At 36.8% G+C, this 20,855-nt stretch overlaps 1 protein-coding gene across 2 annotated transcripts in view; it reads right to left on the bottom strand.

The window, feature by feature from the left end:
- The window catches only part of LOC117413064 (BTB/POZ domain-containing protein KCTD16-like), a 45,348-nt gene extending 25,254 nt beyond the window's left edge, over positions 1–20,094 (bottom strand). Inside the window, exon 1 of one of the 2 annotated variants that reach the window (XR_009308245.1) lies at positions 17,953–20,094. Coding sequence is in view for 1 of the 2 variants with exons in the window: in XM_058996979.1 (XP_058852962.1) it covers positions 17,953–18,796 (844 nt within the window). In the remaining variant the exon portion in view is untranslated. The remainder of the gene's footprint in view (positions 1–17,952) is intronic. The other variant, XM_058996979.1, reaches the window with a different exon arrangement.
- Positions 20,095–20,855: the final 761 nt, after the last annotated feature.

Raw genomic sequence — 20,855 nt, 5'->3', positions numbered from 1 at the left:
AGTAACATGCTGGAGATTGAGGCAAATGTAGAGTAGCTGGCAATGTCATGCGCTGATCGTCATTCATTCAAGAGTGTTAATCTGATATTGATGTTCAACTCATTTAAGAGTTCCTACATGTGCTAGTTCTGACACATTAGCCGTTTGTTTTTCATTTTACAGAAAATGGTGCAATCTTACAGTGACGACTTCTCTGTGCTTTATAAATATAATACGATCTAAAACAGAATACTACAATGTATTTTGTAATCAAGTTATTAATGTAGTACCTGTAATTAGGTGAAGGACAGTATTGCAGCTTGAGGTCTTGTTTGCCATTGGTTACCTCAAGAGTATATTGTGTTTACAATTGAAGAACTCAGCGTTATATTTTGCACCTGTGATTTGTGTTGACCTTACTGCGGCACTGACTTGCTACAGAAATCAGTTGATATTTATAATTATAATAAATAAATACAATAAATAGCTTTGAGGAAAACCAATGCCAATGAATCCGATTCGTCAAGGCAAACCCAGACTGGAGCCAACTCACCCACCCCTTATTTAAACCTGACATGTCTTTAAACTGATATTAATCACTGAAATTACCAATCATATTATGCTCTGCTATAATACTTGAACAAGGGCACCATTTTCTCTCAAGTTATGGCAACATTATTTATTCTTAAAGACCACTGAGCCCGCTTTAGAGACAGTTTGCAACAGCACTATTACATGCTAAAGTCTTTCCCAAGAATAGCAAAGTGTACTTCCGAATCCTTGAGGATACGAGAGCTTGTAAGTTATTTGGGACAATCTGTGTTGTACAAGCAGAAGATATTTAAACTCAAGGGCTGTTGTTTTCCATGTCTGCTCTAAATTGGCTGTTGCATCAATAGGTTTTATTACTTATCACACAATATAAGCCTTGCAATCTCCAAAATAGAGAGGTGTGTGTCTAATATATAGTAGGATTACGTTAATTAGAAAGAAAAGAACGTGGCTACTGGAATATCAGGAATTATTAGAGAGGATCTTTTTTATCACCTTGCTGTATTGAAGTTGTCTCAGTTTAAAATGTGAATTTGCCACTTTTTTTTAAAGAGATTGCTTTCCTTGTAATCTTAATGTAATGGTCAATAATATATTGTCTTATAGTTTTTAACTATAAGAAGATCTGCAGTCATTAAATAAAATGGCCATATACACGTCACTATAACATGGCTTTAGCAGTGCTATCGTTTTGATTTAATCCAGGCCAAATCTGCTCTTGGAGCTCCAGGGAGTATGGATCACTAAAGGAAATGGAGAACTACAATGGATAAACAAGCGGAAATGTTGATGGTAATGCTATTAATGCCTTATGATCGTCACCAGCCCGGAGGTGCCATTACCCACAATAGGAAAGGACACTTCTGGGTTAGTAATTAGTAAGATTATGTTCTACTGAACAAATACTGATTATTCTTGCCTCTTATCAATTCCGAGCTATGACAGCAAATACATATATAAAATGTTCCAGGCTACAGTAAAGCCCCACTGGGTATGTATAGTTTAAACAATTTACATAATTAACAGCAGTTCACTTCTTTCAAAATAGATCAAAGCACTGTTTTGAAGTGGAGACAGTCGTGCCCGACTGTGTATTAGAAGGATGACACCTGCTGCTGCCAACTTCCAGAATAACAACAAAAAGGTGAGATCGAGCCCTCATTGGCTGACATGTTCATCTGAATGTCTATCTATCTATACATCTATAGATCTACATATCTACATATAATGCTAACACTGGATATTGTCTCTTGACTAATGCATTGAACAGCATGGTATTTAACAATCTATTAAAGGAATGAAAATGAAAGGTTTGGACAATAGGCCTTACCACAGACATTGTCTAATGCTTATCCCATGTGTAATGGGCAGTGTTGTGTGATACGAATTGCACTTGCATATTATTGTTCGGGTCCTTTCTCCCTTTTCAGAAGAGTGCCCAATACATTTTTCAAGCCATAGAAGAATGCAAACGGTTATTGTAGTAAACTATCTGCTCCATGACCTGCTGCTGACACAAGCATTGGTAATAATTTACTATTCCTGGGATTCCAGCTTGTACAATTCCTTTGGGAAGTCCTTCAAAGATGTAAATGCCTGTGCATGCCTTGTGAATGCTTTGGAGTTAAAAGCTAATAGGCTGCCTATTCAATATTTCTTAACAGGTGGCCTCCTCCCCTTTTTTTTATGTTCACATGTAAGTTTTGTTTTCTTTTTAAAGTTTAAAGTGTTTTATCACCATCATTTTTATATAACGTAGTCATTATTTTGCGCAAATATATTTTTCCAGTGCTAATACAATATGAGCTTATACCAAAAAGCTTAAGCCTTCCAATTTGAGAACCACATTCTTTCTTTACCAGACCTACAGTAGCAAGCCGTTTTGTAGAACTTCACCACACATGTTCTACTAAATTAAATATATAAAAGGTAACAATGTGTCCAGCAAATAGACCATCCATTTGAAAAAGCAGTCACGTCATAAGGACATCAGCACAAAAAGCAAAGAACAAGGCACTGGCTTAAATCCAATAGAACATCTTTGAGTCAAATTGATTACCGATAACAATATCAAAGTTCAAAACTTCTGAAAAAGTTAATGGCATTTATCTGATATCTGCCAAAACCAGCTGATCTCAATTGTAAGGATCAAATGCAATTACAAACACAGAGGTTGATAATGTTTTGGTATTCGCGTGGCTTTGCCCTGAGGCAAGCTGCACATTGTTTTTCATTCCCTGCGTTGTCTTGCTTTAAAATGTCCTTGCCTGGAAACAGAGTATATGAATGTCAGTTATATGAGATGCAGTTGCCCAATGTTCAGCTGCTGTGTAACTTTAATTTGTCAGCGCACAAACACCGGTTGCCGCCGACAAACTGATTTGTTGATCCCTCAGGGCCGCTGCCAAATATCAAGAAGCATTGCATTAGAGGATGAATACAGAGCAGGGTGGACAAAAAACTTTTAAACACGATCCGAGAGCACATGCAACTTTACAATGTATAATGAGATATCGATACAAGTGTCATGTACTGTACAATTGTAAGTAGAAGGTTATTAGTAATGTATGACATAATCTATATTCTTTTTTCATAATCTGTCCTAATAGCGAATTTCACATGAACAGTAAAGGGGTTTGTGATGTCTTTTCAAATCACAAAGGCTGTTTTATATATATGATATAGATATAGATATAGATAAAGATATAGATATAGATATATACTATTGGATAAAGCAGAGAAGGAATGTGCGCATGTTTGAATTTGCTATGCCATGAACTGCAGTGTAGAGAACCATTGCCTTTATCAAATTAAGAATTTTCCTATTCTTACTGGAAAATGAAACACAGAATCCAGACAGCACTCCTGAGCTGTGCTTCCTTTTGTATGCATTTGCAAAACCTTCTGGGGACTGCTGAAGCATGTCAAAGCCATTTCCAATAATAGTATCATGCAAGTTTTAAGGTCTGTAATGCAAATGAGTTGCGCTGAAGAAGAGCTTTTAGTTTCAGTGCAATGCTTCCGTTCCTACTTGTAAAATGTAAAAGACTGCTGGGAAATATCTCTTAATCAGACACAACTGCTCATTTTTACTTTCTGTAATTAGATCAAACTACATAGACCAAGCTATTTGGATTGAGTTATCTTTAAAATAGAGCTGGTCAATCATACTAAAAATAACACATTCATTATTTTGTTTATAGATATTAAAACGAAACAGCCACCAAAGTCACTGTGTATCTTTTAAAATGTTTGTATTACTTACTACCTCTCTGCATATTGCCGGGGGGGCTTACTCAATCCCCTGGAGATATGTATCAGCCATGGAGATAATAAACTGAGAGTTCTGTGGCCTAGACACTACATTGAATACAAATCCCATCTAACCACTGATATTACATAAACAGACAAGCAGCACTTAGAATGATACTTGTGCATTTACAGTGCATACAGTATGTGAGTATGTTACACAATTGTTCTATGCAGAAATGTGACATCACTCATCATGCAACAGACACTAAACCAATCAATTCAAGAGTAAACAGGATTAACACCAACAAAAAATGGCCCTATTTAACCATTTAAAACAGGTATTTGAATTAGTTAAATAAGCCTAATTGTAATATTTAATTTGCATACCGCAAAGGCTTCTTTTTTCACACAGGGCAATGTGCTCAGTTATACCAATGTGTTCAAGCAAAGCGATTTTAAATAAGCAGAAGCTGCCTAGTTAGGTATTGATTGGTGTGTTTGTTGTACCCCTCTCGGGAAAGCTAGACACAATGTGTTGCTGTAAAGCATAGTTCTGTAAGGCTCAAAAGCTGTTAGCCGAGGAACTCATCTTTCATTATGCCTACTGCTAAAACAATAACATGAGTAAAATTAACACATAATGCAAACAGCACTTTGAGTTGACATCATCTTGCACTGCACAGCAGTGATATAGAACAGTAAAGGAAAATATTTCCCTCTGGAAACATTTTCTGAATTAATGTCAAAAGTAGAACACCACTTTGGTTGTGAGTAATTTCATGCACATCCAAAAGCATCAGATGTGATGCGCTGTGTTCCTGTTTAAAGATCAAACACAATGACACTAAAATTAGATGCAGCCTCACTAAACTTATGTTTTTAAACAACACTTGCTTATACATTATATTATAGCTGATAGATTGATTATGCAAATTATTTCAGCATATTTTGTATTCCATACTTCATTAAATAACAGGTTTTTAAATAAAATAACCAATTACCATTTTGAACATTCTTATCTTTTACTGAATATGTTTGATGTGGGTCTGTGTTATGCATCTGATTGAGGGGGATGGGAGATTAAAAGGACTGTGATTTGTTTTTTAAACAATGGTGGAAGATCATAAAAATAAAAGTTTTGGGGCATCACCATTGCTATATTTTTTAATGGCTGGGCACCGCTGTCAGTTTGCTTTTTATCCAGGCTTGGGTTAGTCTGTCAAGGCAAGAAAGTCACGCCATCTAATCCGGCCACTGTAGTAATTGACTCTGGCTTTAGCCAATCACTTAATATTCTGCCTGGACTGCTACTTCATAACACTTGGTGGAATGCATTTTGCACATTTCAGAACTGGCTGCTAAAGTGGAACTCAGGTTAGTAGGCATTGAACACATAAATGAAATGTCTCTCACAATTAATGTTTCAAGTGCCTGCAACAATGCTGTTTCATTAGCAGACCAGGATGGGAATTTAAATATAGCAGCCCTTTATTCTGTAATGGTACAGTGGTTTTAAATCATGCAATACACAACACAGCCAGACATTTTTAACTTGGGTTATGCTGACATTAAATTTGATCATATGCAACATATGGCAGGTATAAAATATGTATGCATGTAAGTTACGGAAGCCTCTTTTAAGATGGTTTGCTGTATCTTCTGAAAACGACAGGAGATTATCCTTATATAATAAGATTTAATTTGTAAGATATACAGTAAATAGGGTACATTTTTGTGTGTGATCTTGTGTCATACTGTTTGGCTTTAGGTTTGTCAGGCAGTGGAGTGTAAGCTGAACTGACAGGCTTAACGCAATAAGAAAACTGAAAGCCAGTCATCTCTCTCAATGCAAACAGACACAAACAAGGAATTAAAGACTGGGCTTCATGGTTTAAACCACTGATGAATATTATAGCTCTGGCTCTCTGCTATTAAGCTCATTTTTCTCTAAAGTTTGCAGATCCAGTTGGTGCATTATGGTCTCTTAGGAAACCGCCTTGGCAGATGAAGTCCAAATGAGCACAACACTCAGTGTAAGAAGGATAATTAAATTGTCAAAACTAATTAAACCCAGTAAATGTTAAACACAAGAGTTTTTAATTATGTTTTATTAAATTACTGTTACATTATTTGTTTCATTCTTTAAGCTGTCCAGTTTGACACACGCTTTTACTGAATCTAAAGGAATTAAAACAAACGTATCAAACACATAAACAGTCTCTCAGTAGTTTAAGAGAAACAGGGTCACGTTGCTGTGAAAGAGTTTTAATTCATCTTCCACTTTCAAACTGATTCTGTAATGAATGCAATATTTACCAACTCAAAGTGTTCATAGCAAGTGGGTCATTTCATCTACACATTAAGTGTACATTCAGCCCTGTCACGTATTTACAAATGAGTTTCACCATTTTTATACAACTTTTGATGGTAGCGTTTTCTATTGTGTCTCTAATTACTGTGTAATAACTGTCTAATTGTAAATCTTTTTGCAATGATATAACAATAACCCTAACCGTAAACATAATCCTAACTCTAACTCTAAACCTAATCCTAATCCTAATCCCTTTACACATCAAGTACAGTGTAACTATGCATAATGACATTATATGTATGTATATATATATATATATATATATATATATATATATATATATATATATATATATATATACATATATTTAAAGCTTTCTATTGGGGAAATAGGCCTAAAAAAACACTTTAAACAACTAGGAGGGCAATGACCAGGTGTTATGTGGTTTTATTTTTAAAGAATTGCTGGAGTTCATGTTCAGTTTGGCCAATTTACCCAGAAGTGCAATCCTGGTTTACAGTATCTAGTATGCAGGGTGAAGAAAGAGAAGTTGAAGCAATAGGGAAGGTAGGTTTATTTCCCAAGTGGTCTAAACTGTTTACAGTAATTACAGAATGTCTTTTAAATTGGCTTCTTGTGACAGGAAGCACAGCAGTCCGGAGCCCTTTCTACCTGTCATGGATTTGCTGATGCAAAGGTACATAGTTTACTGTAAAGGGTCTGGGAGAAAAACATATTAAGCAAAGAAAACAAAATCCTCAAGCTTGGCTATGAATGCTTAGCTTGGGACGAATTTACGGCAGTCTTGAGACAACCCCCCCACCCCCCATCTATTTGCCTGTAGTTAAAAGGTTAATTTTCACTAAAAATTATGGTAGTCAGTAGATCTACAGTGAAATGTACTGTAAAATAAATCTGTTGGCTGTAATATATGTGTGTTCCAATATGTCACCAGAAGGGTACAATTATTTTCAGATTTCTATCATACTGCCAATTTATTATTATACCCCCCTCAGCTGTCTAGAGTGCAGAGATAAGCACATCGTGAAACGTTTAATCTCAGACTGGCTTTGATTGACTGTTGTCTCTGACAGAGCGCTAGGGGAACATTGCGATCTTAGTCAGGAGATCAGGAGTACCTTTCAGAAAGAGAGCGGCTGGAACTCCATCTAAATATCATAAAACAAGACAAGCACGACTCAGTCTGCTGCTCATCAATATACTCAACAACCATTTTTCATAAAACACAATCTGGTACTTTTATTACATTGATCCAGTGGATTTCCAAAAGTAGACAGACTGGAGGAAGGGAGGAGGGAAAAAAATACCCACACCGTAGATGGCTTTACTTTTCATGTTCCACTATCAGGCCCTTATCGGGACCTCATCTCTATTCTCTGGCCTCTATTAACCAACCTTTATCAAGCCTTTAGGCTTTGTAGAGCATTTTAGAGAAGAATCATCTACTAAAATAATGAGCAGATGCACTGCCTTGCAGATAAAAGATTCTTTACAAAGCCGGAGGTCCTCACCCCTTCAGCCTTTTTTTCCTGTCAGTAACCAACCAGCTACGTGTTTGCAGTGTCAAATATGTCCTTCAAAACGTCATATTTGACAGGCAAGATCTGTGAATGTATGTTGTTAGCAACTATTAGTTTGAAACAAACGGTACAATTCGCTTTTAAAATAATAGCACAGTTACAAGAATCTGAGAATCGCTTTTATTTCAACCTCAGCAAGCCACCATTTTTTTCTTCACATTTACCTTATTCTGTCTGTAAAAAGGCAGAAGCTGAACCATGGTAGGTTTATTATAGTCAAAAAGTGTTACAGTACGCACTTATCTTTGTTATTAAGGAAACTGTTCTATTTGTTGGTACCGACCTACAGAACATTGTATTTTTTTTTTCTGGGTAACTGCTTGAGTATAAATATAGTTTCACTGGGAGATGAGCAATGATAATATATATTTTCTTATCAATGAAGACTTTTTAAAATCCCAAATGTAGATTTTTCATAAGGCTAGATTACATTTGATATCATAAGACACATATCGAGGAAAAAGATAACTTGAAAAGGGAAAAAAATATATCACAGTCAAGATCAGGTTTTATTGTTTGTTTCCATCAATACGTTTGGATTGTTTTACAGTTTTTTTTTTATTATTATTATTATTTTTCTCCTCATTTTGAAATGTCCAGAACGTTTTTCCCCTCACTGCAGTAATCCCCTACACAGCTCAGGTGAACAGAAATGTCATGAAATATTCTTTATTAATAAAGCAGATCATCACATTTAGTAGTCTGTTCCCTTGAATAATTGAGTAATAGCATATTTATTTTAATTAACAGTTGGAATTTTTTGGAAGGTTATGTTTTCCGGGTATTAAGTAAGAACTTTATTGCACCCCAAATAGATCATTACTGCCCTTTGTTGTGTTTAGCATTTTCAATTAAATGACAGGGCTTCAGAATCAAAGATCACACTAGGGCATCTTCCATCATTTAAATATTTTACAGATCTACTTTAAAGTGTGGCTGTGCACCCTCTTAAACAGACATAATGATACACTTGATCAGATGGGTAACATTTAAATGCCTCAACTAATGAGAGCTCATGCTAAGATATCTTTGAGGGTTCAGAAAGGCCAATACAGACTTTTGAAAATTCACAGAATTAAAAACACAAAGCCTGAACATTAATATGCTCATTTAGACCATTTTTTTTATCCTAACAGGAATTCTACCATTTGATATTGGATTAATGTTTTTTTTTTTTCTCCTTTGCATAGAAACATGTATTTAACAAATGTCAAGCAACCTGCTACTACAGTAAGGAGTTAGTTTAGCTTTAGTTTTGTTTATTCGCTTTGTGCCCGCAGGGCCAGCTCAGGTACATCTCAATACTGCGAGCACTAATACAGAGAGAGACCTCAAATAAGACCACAGAAACCAACAGAATCTTTTTGGACCGTTTTTAATTCAGATGCTTATTTTTAAATACCGTAGACCGAGGGCTGGGAGTAACTTGGACAAGGGACAGATAAGCAAGTTACAGTGTTTCTTTTTCACCCTACTGCTACTTGGGGAATAAAGTAAGATGTTTTAGAAGTGCATCTCACCTTGTATGTTCTGATAATGTGCTGCTCATTTTTGGAGGAACAGCCTGTCAGAAATTGTTCATGACTGTGCTGTCTGAGTGCCAACAAAAATATGGACCTGCAGGAGTGGTGCATTTTCAGTGTTCGAGTCAGGAGACATGCCTAGAGACTTTATTAAAACAGGTCTATCTGTTTTGAAAACAAGTCCCACATAAAGCTAATAAAAAAATGTGCCCTTTAAAATATAGTTATAAGAAACTCAATTTGGCCAGTTCCATAACAGCTCAACATGTCAAAGATTTTTTATTTTTTTAATCTAAGTAAAAATGCAGGCATGTAAACAGACTGAAGTACTGCATAAGATTTGTGTTGCTTTCTTAGTTTATGTCTTCCTTTTCCTTTTCCAGCTAGTGTGCATTTGTCTTTTATGGGTGTGACCAACTAACTTCCCCCCCCCCAGACATGACAACATCCTAGCCTCATCCGGTCAATGCAATCTGAACTGAGATCTTGCCAGCTTGGTTACATGCTGCCATTCGAACATTTCCACAGCACTGTCTGATGAAATGTAGCAGGAAACCATCACTTTAATGTCATATTTATGAGAGGTGCTGATGCCTGCACACAGCATAACACAGAGCGACATCAGCTCACTTACAGATGAAAACAGCAAATATACAGATACGGCGAAAGGTTTTGCATCACCCTATAGAATTAACATATTCTGCTCCATAAAGTCGAATGAAACCTGCTGAATAATGTTATGTTAACATATTGAATTACATACCGGTTTGTAGTTTTCCATTTACTTAATGAAAAACTGACAAAAATGGGAAAATGTAACATTTTGAAATCTAACATGAAATACTGTACTCCTATTATGGCCTCCGGTAGACCTTTGCGATATCATTTTGCAGTTTCTTGGATTACATGATGTTAAATAAAAGATCTAAATTATGTTCATACAGTAGCAATTTTAATGGAACAGGAGAAAGAAGAACAGGTGTACCTAGTTCTTGATTCCACTGCAGAGTTAAAGGAGAGGCAGTTTTTTTTTTCTTTCACACACACAGATTCCTACTTACAACCTACTGCATTTCCTTTAGAGTGTTTTATAATATGTTTCCCTGGGGTGAAGAAAGTGCTTACAGAAAGCATTACCAAGCTGCTTTAAAGGAACATTTTAGGAAATGCATTGCGTTGTGATGCTTGTTTAATGAGCATCACAACCACTTAGAAAACAACACAAAATACAGAAAAAATTATAAAACAGATTTATTTCTCTTTAAGGCTATTTAATACAATTAAAAGGAATGAGTCAAAAGTATCTTAATATCTCTTTTTAGTCTGGACTGCTCCCTGAAATATTTTAACCATTGGACAGCAGCTCAAAAGCTTGGTCAAGTACAACACATTAGGTGGCTAGAAAGCTAGGCAACCAGAAACCTGCTGTGCACCAGTACACTGAAAGCTGGCCAATCAAAGCAGTTTGATGGAAGAGGCAAAAAGGCATGGGGGGCAGCATTATTTCCATCTTGGGGGAGAAGGAAGCATTGCAATCAGAAACCAACGGTGCTCTCAAATGTTGAACTGTTGATAAGGAGGCTAACACAAGCAAGTTTTTATTTTTCTTTTTAAACATATTATATGAACTACGGTAACATTGCATTATCCACGTTTCCTGTTCTAAACATAATGAGAATACATGGTGCATCTTTAAGCCTGCTCACAGCAGTCCTGTCACACAATGATGAAGTGAAATGGCCTGATATTGTGAAGCTTAATGGAGTGCTTCACCTTGAGCTTCCAAGGGAGGCAGGAAATTGTCAAAATGTATCAAAATGTTGACCAAAATGATAGGAGGTTGACAATTATATTGAGAGTGAACTAAAACATGTCTGTAAACTAGTATTGTAAATGTTGAGCTACAATTAGCTGAAACAGAGTGACGTCTATCTAAATTTTTATGAACAAGTGATAAGAAATTGTAAGCAGTGTGAAGCCAGCACCAGCACACAGTGCATGTTAGCAGTCACCAATTATGTAAGAAGACTTCCCACAGCATTGACAACAAACCTGGATTTATACTGTGCCTTTCAAAACCAATGTCTTACCATAAAATCCAAAATGAACATATCAGAAACTTTAGTCAACAAATGTTTGGCTTATGCTTTCATCAGTGGTATTACTGTTTGATTTTGGAAAAATGTTATTCCTTCATCAATCAACCAATGATTCTAACATCCCTTCTGATTTCCCTTCTATCTTTTTCTACATTATCAACATTTTGAAATCAGTTGGATCATGTCCTTTGGCATCTATGCTAGCCCTTATATTGAATTAAAATGTATTTTTAAACATGTTAGCACGGTGCCCTCTTGTAAATGCTTCCAGCTATGTGATCTAGTATTCTTCACCATTTTTACAGTAACAGAGAAGGATAAAAAAAATGAGACACCCCCCTTTGGCCACATTTGCCATGGATCACTTCCTACAACAGTGGGATACTAATTGAGATGCCACTTTTATGAAATCTTTGACGTTCACTCACTGATAGATTTATACATGTCATGGGTCAATAATCCTGCTGGTATATTCTGCACTTCTGTAAAGTTAGCCCCAAGCCATTTTATTGTCAGATTGTAATAAGGAAACCAAACGTCTTCAATATGGAATTCTGTAAATAAAACATAACTTTCTATCCCAGCATCCCAGGATGTGTTGCCTAAATAGCATCAGCTATAATAAACCTGATAAGCAAGATACCAAGATAATGGGGTCAATCTGAACAGCGGCACAGCCCCTTCATTGCACTCCCTTGTTAACTCCCTTCATCACACAGTGATATAGCACATTTACATGTTATTGGTGGCAGAATTAGGACTTTCCACTTTGGGCATGTTGCTGATATGGGCAATTTCACTGACTAAGTGTCAAAACTGTACTGTAACTAACAGACTAACATTTTTTTGGAATTTGTATGATCTTGCGCTCATTCAGTGAAAAATATACAGCAGTGTTTTTTGTACGTGTTTTAAGTTTTATTATTTCTGTTACATGGAGATATCCAGGATTTCCGTGGCTGCTCACTGAGACCACCAAGTTTGTTCACAATAAAAATAATTAAAAAGCACATCCATAATGCAGACTAGCATGAAACACTGGAAGATAATATGTCAAAGTTAACAGAGCAAAGTGCAGAAAGATTAAAAAGTAGCTCTGCGTAACGAAGGCAGCCTTCCAAACTATTCATTGGCAAAGATTCAATGAAAGATTGATGGATTTTGTTATTTATGCATATTGCTTCTAATTCATTATCATTTGAATTAAAAAAGGAGCATCTCTAGGGGCTGATTTTCATCTGTCCATAAAGTTCACTATAAAGTTGTTGTTATTTTTTTTTTTTTTGCATGGCTTATTTGACCTCCATAGTGGTGGCTCTTATAACCATCCCCATAAAGCTCCCTATCCTGCTGTATTTCCTTCCATTGTATTTGTTATTGTATTTAGTGATTTTAATAAGAGGGTCAGTAGATCTCTCTTTGCGGGAGAACATCCCCAAAGAGTGATCTTTAACTGTTACCATTAAAGGTCCATGCCACGGTATTTAGACCCACTGCTGTTAAATGATTCCTTGTCCATGTTCTACAGGTGTTTCTACTTACAGATCGAGGGCAGTTTATTTACCAGGTTCTTTTTTAAGCCACGGCTTCTTCTGGTGTTTGTAGCTCTTATTAAATAAATCAGGCAAAGAAATTCAACAGAGGCTGATTGCATTTTACGGGTTTGTATTGTACGTATTTAGGGTGTGTATGACAAGAATTACAAAGTAATCAAAGTGCTGATTATCTGTAATTGCATAGGTTTCCAAGAAACGTCTGTCAAAAATAAATAAATAAATAAATAAATAAATAAAATGTAGGTTTCAAGATCAGGTTTGGGACTAGCGTTAGGTAACCTTTAGCCAGGTTCATAAAACTACCCCTATTAAAGCTGTAGTGCACTGACCCACCCAGTTACCCTGAAGAGTTACTGATATTTTAGTTTAACCCTTTACTGCATATACATCAGTAGCAGTCACCTGCTGCTGTCTATTACACTGAAAGTTGCACCCCTATTTTGATAATGGCGCCATAACAATACCCCTGCAACATGAGTTAGTCCATTTCCATGGCAACAGATTCTACTACTTAGTTTGTGAGATGGATGGAAAAAAATGTAAAAACATGTTGTCGAAAAAAAGTCATTCAGTAAAGGGTTGTAGCAAATATCAAGGAACAATGTAGATTTCTGAAAAATTTATTTTCTGTATATGAGGAGAAGAATGGTTTACATATGAAATCATATGTCCCTACGGTATGGATTGTGTAAAACTGAAGGGAAAAAATAGCCTTTGTAAACACCAGTCGATCAACATCCCACAGATACATCTGTGTGTCCTGGAAATCCACCCCTTATCCCTTTGTATTGTCGAAATCCCATGTGGAATGAATTGCCTATTTTAGTACATTTTTATTAACATGTCAACTGTTATTGTAAAGAGTTAGCCTGCCTTTGTAATATATTTAGTTAGTAGGACATTAAAACAAACAGAAATAAAACTGATAGCAGCAATAGGAGAAACTGGTCTGTCTGCAAACTTAACAAAAGCAAAGGCGTTTCTCTTGGGAATAAGTCTAAATGGATCCAATATTAACCCTCTACAGCACACGGTTGACCTGAGGCCACAAACAGCTCACGATAGTGACAGGATTTTTATCAGATCTGAAAAAGCCAAGCACCAGAGGTAGTATCTTTTGTATCTTGGAACATACTGATCAATCTGTGACAAGGTCATGACACAGCCTTATGATGACATGAGGCCTGATGCAGTTCTGCAAAGTAAATGATGTTGTTGTTGTTTTTCCCTTGCAATGTTCAAGCTGTAATTGAAGCAAAAGAGCAATCAATTTACAAACATAATAAAATGGCAGATTTAAATAAACCTATGGAAATGTGCAGTGGAAATAAAATACGCTACCAGGCATACCTCATTTACCTGTGCCCATTGCTTGGGTTCCTGAAAATGTTAATAGCGAGAGCTCTTTGTTCCTAATGTAAATTGCATATTACGTTACCTGTTGCAATGAAGTAGAACCAATATCATAACAGACATTAGTATACTGTAATATATTTAGCTTGGTAGGATGGCAGAGAAAACTAGGCCATACATCACAGCCACATGTGATATGTCTTGGTGAGTGCACAGGCTTGCAGTGTGTATACTGCTTTTGGATGGTGGTTTGGATTTTTGTTTCTATGAAAACTTCTGACTGTTATAATGAACTTTTGTTGGATTGATCTAAAAAGTTGTAAATTGCTTCATAATGGCAGGGGGATGAAACAGGCACAGATTTTTAGAACAAACTGTTCCCCTTAAAAAAAACAACACCAACAATCCAGGGGTATAACACCCTTTTGGGGTGGGTGGGTGGCTTAGGGCGTCCATGGTAGCTGTTATGTCAAACGATTAATTGAAGTGTGGGATTAGTTCATTGCATCCCGTTGTCAATCCATACTGATAAACTGATATTGATTATTTGGCACCGGTGGTGACTGATTTGTTCACATTTAGAGCCATGGTTTATTATGATGAAGGGGCAAGGATAACAGGCCACTTTTCTCCTCAGTACTGTCATTGTCAATCTTCACTTTACTGTGCATTTCCAAAGACTAAACAACTCATTACTATCGATTCTTTAAAACGGTAAAGTGCTTCTCCAGACTAACATTTTAATGAGTCAGGCTTTTCTTATTTGCTTTCCATTTTAAACCAGGGTCTTTAATTGGAAGAGCAATCTTGAGGTTAGCTAGTCGTCCACATACTGCAACTGGGTCATATATTACATGATATTTGATGGGGGTGAGGGTCTTATGAGATATATTTTATGCAAAAGTCAGCATCTGCTGGATAGCATTTGTGAAGCATCAGGAGAGATTTTGCACTGTGCCACTGTAGAAAAGCCCACAGCTTGATGCTGAATGGATCGAAATGTGCACCTCATTACTTTAATGTCAAGAGAACTCAAGCCTCAATGGACAACATGCCAGCTCAAGACCATGTCCTCTAAATCTTGACCCACCAACTGTATTTTTAGTTGGTTATCCAAAGGGATGTATTTGACATTACCAGCAAAGGGTGTTTTAATTGGCCATATGATGCTATATACAGTAGTCCCTGCATATAGGAACACCTCCTAAAAAAAACACTGCCTAAGAGAACACCCTTGTGGTGAAACTGATTTTTCCCATTGTAAATGCTCCGCCCAAAGGAAGAGGAACTTCACTTAAAATAACCAATTTTTGGCTAGTAATTTGTTCACAACTGATGCAGCAGTGTTTTGTAACCTCATAACTCATCATCATCAAACTTTTCAAATGTGACTTGTCATCATGAGAGTGTCTTGAGGCACACTGATTGGTTTAATCAATCTTACCAGAACTGCCGTCATATCATTGTCTCGTTTTGTAGTCTGATTTCCATGAGTGCACCTCATCGCTACAAAATGGCATGTAAACAAACGACAAAATGAGACGCTGTTTCTTTTGCTACAAAAAGTTGGAAATTGCTTGAGCTCCTGAAAAAAATGTGAATCAGACACAAGTCATTTTCCATTCTGGTGAGTTGTTTCAGGTCAAGTAATAAATGTTTATTTATTAACTGATTCATATTGTGTCTGCTGGTCAACTCCGTCTTAAAGAGTACTTCAGCTAAGAGAATTTTGCTTGCTTCCCGCGGGGTGTTCTCTTAGCCGGAGACAACTGTATCTCTCTAGTGCAAGATACCAAAGAATGATGTCTTCAACTAATGACTAACTAACTATGGTAAAGACCAAACTTATTTTGTTAGGACTTAAAGCACTTACTAAAGAGCACAAATAACAGGAGAAATGAGGTGTACAAATACATACTGTAGATAACAGTAAGGGGTGGATACATCGTGGATAAGTACCCAAGCTCACGGGTGGCATTCAATTCTCATATTACACATTCATTATTCTCTATTTCTCGAGACTTCATTTAAAATGCATGAACCACACAAAGCCTTTTTCATTTTAAAGTTCTAGAGTAGCCTCTAATAAGAAGCTAACTGACACTGTGCAGCTTTGCAGGAAAAGAATACAACAATGGGAACACAGGCTGCACATCCATCAATATAAAAGGGGGGGGGGGTCCTCCAGGGTAGACTGACATGCTTGTGGGCAATGGGGAGAAGCTCTTATTACCTGTGCATTCCCTACACTATGGATCAAAATAGAGAAGCCTGATACTGAGCACCTTTTATGAGCAACACAATTGATGATGAAAATATATTCCCCTCAAAAGAGCATAGGACTGTTTTACGGGGAGTTTTATGTAAGGAGTTTTCCCCACTATGTGAGAAGCAGTTGAATAGCACAGGAAAAAGCAAATTACAAACAATAAATACGCAGCACAACTCAAAATGCTGTATGTCTTGTTGCACAATAAAACATTATGAACCCTATTATACTGTAAGACCCAGAATGAAGGTTGATGCTGCAGAATGGAAGTGGAAAGGCTGTAACAACTCAACCAAATGCAAACCTTGAGCTCTAGGCATACATTTAAGCACAGCTTGCTGGAGTGGAGTGGGTCTGGAATATCGTTTTGTTCCAATTTTCATTTTTGGAGGAATAATACAATTTGAACATAATAAAAATAACTATCTACCTGCAACTAGCTAGTACTTTTCTTTTTTTTATTTTGCTTTTTTTTTTGCTTTTTTTTTTTTTTTTGCTTTCTGAAAAACAATGAAGACAAATTGACACCATTTAAAACTAATGTAAACCCATGATGGCTAATGTACAACATAAAAATCCAGTGCAAACTGTGGGGCATATTCATAAAGCATTAGTGTGATTGAAAGTGTGCTACAGTTCTTTGGTACTGCCTGAAACGTGTGTGTTATAACTGCTAATGATTATACCTTTTTGTAAATCCAAACCAATAAGGAGGAGGGCTTGTTGAAAACACTTGAATAACAGTATAATGCTTTACATCAAGTAATAAAATACAAAACTCAAAAGTAAAACAACAACACGCTTGATTATACATTCGAACATGCATGTTACTTCCACAGTGGACCTGGAGTATTTTCTGTGGTAAAAATAGTTGTGTTTCTGGATTAATATACTGTAGTATGGGGCTATCAACAAAATTAAATCATGTTAACATTCCAAAAACAGAGGTGTATGTTCTTAGAAATGTATATATTTGTAGAGTACAGTATGTCTGTGATTCTGCATTGATTCAATAAGCTAAATCTTGTAATGTACAGCGGCTGTGCTTGAAGAGCAAGAGGGGATATTGAAAACAAAATAACATATCAGAACAATGCCACAAACTTTAGATTTGAATCTATATCTACATAACTCCATGCTGTCCTTTATGGTAATAATCTATTTCAGTTACAGTATCTGTTACAGCTCCAGTATGAAGGATAAGATAAGTTTGCCTCCAAGTGGTGACTTCTTTCAAAAGTCAGTTTTTATAAACCTCCGTTTGAAACATTACAGGGGCTGGAATATGCCTTGTGTTATGTTTCATAAAAAAAGATATCCATATAAGGCACTGCACATTAATGTTTTTAGAAGTTGACTAGGTTTTATTAAGACTAGAGTGTTATTATACATATACTGCATATCATATATGTACCAGACAGTACACCAGTATTAGTATTGAAAAGTCTGTGACTTACGGTAGAAGACATATTCTGTGTAGCTGGACCAAATCTTGTCTTCCGTGTATTGATTGACAAAGGATGCTGTCACTGAAGAATTACAGGCAACCATCAGGAATCCACACTCTGACAGCATGTCAAAAGCTCGTTCCAGGTGTTTGAACTTGAGATAAAACCTGGATGTATACTTCTCAGGTGGCCTGTCCGGGTCCCTGCTCTCATTCAAGGTATCCCCAAAGACCTCCTTGGCTAAAGCTATCCTTCCACAAATCAAGATTCTCGGCACCCTTCGGAACTTGGCATCAGCTTGGCTCTCTCGGCCCATGGTGCAAGACCCTCTGTATCCCACCGTAATAAAGCCATTTTTCCTATCAGCCGGCACTAATGAAGACGGTGGGCATATCCTTTGATCGCTGCCTTGCGATGCCTCCTCAAAGTCACTATGAAATAGGTCATCTGGGCTTTGCTTAAGGTCATCGGGGGTCAAGATTTTGACCAGCTCGGGCAGCAGGAAATATTCCGCCTCTCTTTTCAGCCTTCCTCTCTCCGGGAAGTGGTCAGGGAGAACCACTTGCTTGTCTCTGAGATAGTCCAATATGTAACGAAATAAAAACCCGTCCCTGTCAATGAAGTATCGTCCCTTGGTGTCCCTTGCCAAGTCATTGGTGAGATCCTTTTTTGGAGAGAATATTTTTCCAAGTAGGGAGTTGGGGATGCTAATTAGGGTGGTATGGCGGGTGAAGTAGACTTGCCCACCCACATTAAGCTCTACAACATCGGGGAAAGAATTCTGAACAGACCCCTGTTCTTTTGTCGGAGGGTAAGTCCTACAGTTCCCACTCAAAGCCATCGTTTCAGTCATACACACAAAAATCTTCGAGCCGGTGTCTACACAGAAAACTTGGAAAAATGTATCAGGCACCTTTAAAAAAAAAAAAAAAAAAAGCACCACTCGGTTTTTATTCTCTTAAAAAAAGATCACTAGGTTAGAACAGTGTGCGATCTGTTGTTTGGAGGAAAGCACTAGGCACACAAAACAAACACATCAATCTCCTCATAGCATAATCTACAATGTCCAATGGAACGGTTAGTCCAGCTGTGAGTGTCTGAAACGTTTTTTAAAATAATTCGACGTCACACACAAAATATCAATGTATCAATTAATTGCACTTATTAGTTGCACTTTTTTTAAAAAAAGTTCATGATAAAAAAAGAAAAGAAAAATTCTGAAAAAGGTTTTGCACGTTTAATTGTGAAAATGAATGTTCTGTGCGCTATAAACTGATATCAGCTGTTCTACATCTATTTTCACTCAACAGCAACCAAATGAGTAAAAAACGATTACTCAAAAGGCGTCAGTGTGCAGACGCTAAATTTTATGAATATAAATCACCAGGACTTAAAAAAAGCAGGAGTTGTTTGTTCTCTTGTCGTTTTTTCCTCTGCAATAACCACTAAAGCATACAACCCGGTAATAAGACATGCTCACCTTAGTGCTGTAAGATCTTGTTAAATATTTCCCGTTAAAAAAGCTTTTATTTTGCTTTTTTATAAATTAGATAGTCCTTGAACAGGGATGCTTCCATACAATAGCAATAATCTCGTCTTCATTAACATGGATCTCGACTGGTCCCAAATAACTTCAAAGAATGGCACACTAGGTATTCCAATGATATGGAATACCACCTTGAAAAAAAACAACACTTCCTTAATTCTCTCCTTAATTCTCTCCCAAACTGATCAAAGTTGATACGTCCACGCGCATCCTGTGTTAAAAGCATCAACGCATGTTGCTCGCGTAGCCAGCGCTGTGATAGAAATAGCAGATGTGGCAGCCTTGCTCTGCAGAGATAGCTGGAGTTCTGCGCGGAGCTGCGCTGACGCTCTGGGAACTGAGCAGGGTGGTACCGAGGTCTATCAAAGCGGTTCAGTTGCTGTTGCTTGAGCAGTGCCAGGAGAAACCATCCTGGGGAATAAACTCTTACATCATCTTAAAGGAAAATGCTATAAAAAAAAATACCACTGCCTCCTCGTGTTTGCTGTGTTTTTCCGTCTTTCTGTGGGCTGGGTTATATATTCTATTAACACCAGATAGAACATTTTTTACGGGAAAAGAAACAGCGCTAGGAGAATGTTTAACATCAAATAATACAATTTAAACATTTACAAAAGTATAACTAGCTCATGTGCCCCAGTTACTGTAACTGCGATTCAAACCTTTATTAAACACATAACAGTATATTTGATTCTTACTTACGTAGCCTACAGTATCCTACAGTAAATGTATTTGTGAATATGAATAGAATGGTGTTGTTTTTTTCTCAAATAAAATAAAATAAAAGATCACCTCATTTGCAAATGCTGGTTTATATAGGGTGCTGCGTATTATTCAATTATTTCTCCAGACGTTTCGCGAGCTGTGAACTACGTTGCTGTAAACGGAGAAAACCGGCACAGAATTTCAGCACCATGGATAGTAACTCGCTATTTTTGGCTCTCCGCTCCTCAGAATGTTGTTATTATCACGCGCTCGGGGTTCGAGTTATAGCTCCACACACTGCATTCAACTCGAGTTATATGATTTAATTTAGGAATAGTTGGGTGATTTAAACCGCTATTCCTATCACGTTGTGAATGTTATATTCATTTATGTTTGTATCTTTATTTTTTATAAATACATATTTTAAGTTAGTCTATAATGACATGTCTCCAAACAGTGGATTTAAACACAGAATTGTTATAATTTAGATACTTCACACACCTTTCAGCTTGCTGTTAGAAGTCACATACGTTAGCTGGTGTCCTCCGTCTGACGAGAAAGTGCCAGGACATAGGTTTAACGTTTTAATCTAGAGCGTTGTATTTTCAGCCAATGGAAGAGGTCATTGATAAAGTTAGAGGTTAAACTTAGGCATTTGAGC

Source organism: Acipenser ruthenus, chromosome 23 (genome assembly GCF_902713425.1).
Source record: "Acipenser ruthenus chromosome 23, fAciRut3.2 maternal haplotype, whole genome shotgun sequence".
In the NCBI taxonomy this organism is placed as follows: Eukaryota; Metazoa; Chordata; class Actinopteri; order Acipenseriformes; family Acipenseridae; genus Acipenser; species Acipenser ruthenus.
This window is presented reverse-complemented; position numbering and strand designations above follow the sequence as displayed.